This window comes from Hibiscus syriacus, unplaced genomic scaffold (assembly GCF_006381635.1).
Source record: "Hibiscus syriacus cultivar Baekdansim isolate YM2019G1 unplaced genomic scaffold, ASM638163v2 tig00111095_pilon, whole genome shotgun sequence".
Lineage (NCBI taxonomy): Eukaryota > Viridiplantae > Streptophyta > Magnoliopsida > Malvales > Malvaceae > Hibiscus > Hibiscus syriacus.
The window spans coordinates 782,364-784,869 of NW_024062980.1; the positions used below are offsets into that span (position 1 = coordinate 782,364).

The 2,506-nt window shown below is 30.8% G+C and overlaps 1 protein-coding gene across 1 annotated transcript; it reads right to left on the reverse strand.

The window, feature by feature from the left end:
* Positions 1–664: 664 nt before the first annotated feature.
* On the reverse strand, positions 665–1,837 carry LOC120152740 (probable peroxygenase 3). The gene is made up of 5 exons (XM_039164897.1): positions 1,721–1,837; positions 1,390–1,625; positions 1,211–1,305; positions 1,001–1,123; positions 665–933 (listed from the first exon to the last, which is right to left on the reverse strand). Exons 1-5 carry the CDS (start codon positions 1,806–1,808, stop codon positions 807–809), a joined length of 669 nt encoding a protein of 222 aa, XP_039020828.1. The 5' UTR covers positions 1,809–1,837; the 3' UTR covers positions 665–806.
* Positions 1,838–2,506: the final 669 nt, after the last annotated feature.

Sequence of the window (2,506 nt, forward strand, 5' to 3'; positions counted from 1 at the left end):
TAATTTAATATTAAAATTTTACTTGTTAAAAAATATATATGATAAAGATAAATTGGTAAAATATGAATCTAAGTAATCTTTTATTCCCTCAAACCAAATACTTTACATTCCTATTAAGTAAATCAAACAGAGTAATACAATATTCCCAGAGTAATGTTATATTCCAGTAGTCTTATTTCCAAATATAATCTTATATTCCGTGAATTAAACATACCCTTAAAATTTTATATTTTTTTAAATTTTAAAATTATGATAAAATGATAGAGTTGGTAAATGTGTCTGGTTAATTTGTTGGTTTTATTTACGATTGAGACCAACTCGATATAAATTAATATATTTTTATAAACGCATAAAATTAAATTTAAAAATAGAAAAAATTAATAGAATACGTAAACATTGAAGATTATTATATCAATTATAAAGAGGTCGCATTATAATTCATTTTTTTTACTTATAATGACTAAATTGATATCAACTTGCAATGTTAGTAAGTGGAACAGTGAAAGTTTGAATTTGATGATTAAAATATATTCGATTTCGTACTCCGATGATTAATGAATAATTTAACCTACATCATATTAGTGTTATTTTGATAAACATGAGAGTTGTTTATACGTAACAATTTTTTTTTGTCAGAATCAGGATCTAAATTGCTAAATCTGAATAAAAATAAAAATAACGCAGTGAATTTATTGTAGAAAAGGATGAAACCTTAGTCCAGATACATTGGATAGTTTATTTCAAACACATATTTCAAACAAGCAGCATGCAGTGGTTCGATCAGTAGACCTTAATTCCTCTTAGCCTTATTCATCATGGTAATAATCGAACAAACTCCCATCAAAGCATCCCCTTATTGCTTCTTTAGACAGATAGCCTTGTGGATCCTTTGCAATTCGGTACAAAAGCAGCCATTCACCCTTCGAGATTATCCTGCAAACAGTAGCAAAATCTCAGAGAACAAGCTATTGAATGGAAAGAAGAGGGTGTTGGAAAATACCAGCCAAGGAAGTCTAATTGGTTTCGATTTGACTGGGTCATGTGCACTTCATCGTATGTTAACTTGTCAGGCACAGTTCGAGCATACTTGCTGAAGATGTTCTCAAAGTTAACTGGCATGAACCTAAAAATACCATTTACAACATGACTAGTGTCAAAATATTTGTGTTTCTTTATGTCTTTAATGGTTCAAATGGTATATGATAATTACCTTCCTTCAGTGTCAAACGTTGCAGAATCACTGCCATGCTTGCATTTGTGGATTCTGTCGATATATATGGGAAAAAACGGTTCTGGTATCCATCCCTATCAAATGGTGAAATTGTTATATAATCCTTTTAAAAATGGTATATGTATTCATTTTCCATAAGGACATACAAGTCAACTTACCTCGAGTGTGGAATAACTCAACCCTATATTGATGATGATTCCAGCAAAAAGGCTTTCAAAGCGACCCAGACCAAGATTTCTCAAACCTCTGTAAGTTTCCCAGGGATAAACGATTCCGTCTTTGTTTTGGTCGAAAAAGGAAGCATGTTGCTGAAGAACACTCATTCCTTTACTGTCACGTCCTACTGTTCCTTGTGGATGATCCGCGTCCACAGCTGCCGATGCCCTTCCCAAATCTGATCCCAGAGTTTATAGATATGTTAAACAAACAATGCCTTAAAATTAGATCAAATTGTAAACAAAAGTGAATGAAGAAAGAAAGAAACATTACATGGTTTGGACAATTTTTCCTCGAGATCGGATCGAATCTTTCTTTCACGAGTCAATGGAGCTTGGGGTGCTACTGTTTCCATATCCATCTTTTTTTGCTTTTCTTCTTCTTCCTTGAAGATTGTGAGTTTTCTCATAACAATGAAGCTATCTTTATATAGAAAATCTTGTCATCAAAACAAGATACCTCACTCCTTTAATTACTCCTACCACCGCTAATTTTTAATATTTTTAAAATACTTTAATAGTTATGGGTGGATCAATACTTTGCACGATTTCGACTTACTAGTTGGCAATTTTTATTTATTTTTTATTAAAATCATTTAAATGACAACTTGACGACCTCACATGCTTTAATGCCATGATCAGTTAATGTTTATATATATATATATATATAATGGCACACATGCCAACTTCACAAAACTTAGGCAAGGCAAACAGTTTTGACCATTGAATACCAATTTTTGAGGAGATCCATCAACCAAAGTTTTGTAATGAACAAATGACAATATTAACAGTTACGATTAACGTTTTTTAAAATAGTAAAGTGAGAGGGTTTGTATCTTGGGGGTTCTAAAACAGAGTTTTAAAAATTAAATAAAACAGCAATCATGTTTATAGATACTAATTCGATGTTATTATTTTAAGATATTTTCTTTTTCATAGCTTTTGGGGGAATTGGTATAATTGAGGTATAAAAAACAACTTAAAGGCAATTACATGAACACAAAATCTAAGGTGATTATAAAGTAAGATTTGTTCTAAACATTTTTAACTATTTACCAAT

Excerpts from the sequence above, each read along its gene's own strand:
- LOC120152740 (XM_039164897.1), bottom strand. The coding sequence starts at position 1,808 with ATGGATATGGAAACAGTAGCACCCCAAGCTCCATTGACTCGTGAAAGA. Across the intron at positions 1,124-1,210 it reads ACGTTTGACACTGAAGGAAG|GTTCATGCCAGTTAACTTTG; the intron begins GTAATTATCATA and ends TGGTATTTTTAG. Across the intron at positions 934-1,000 it reads CAATTAGACTTCCTTGGCTG|GATAATCTCGAAGGGTGAAT; the intron begins GTATTTTCCAAC and ends TACTGTTTGCAG.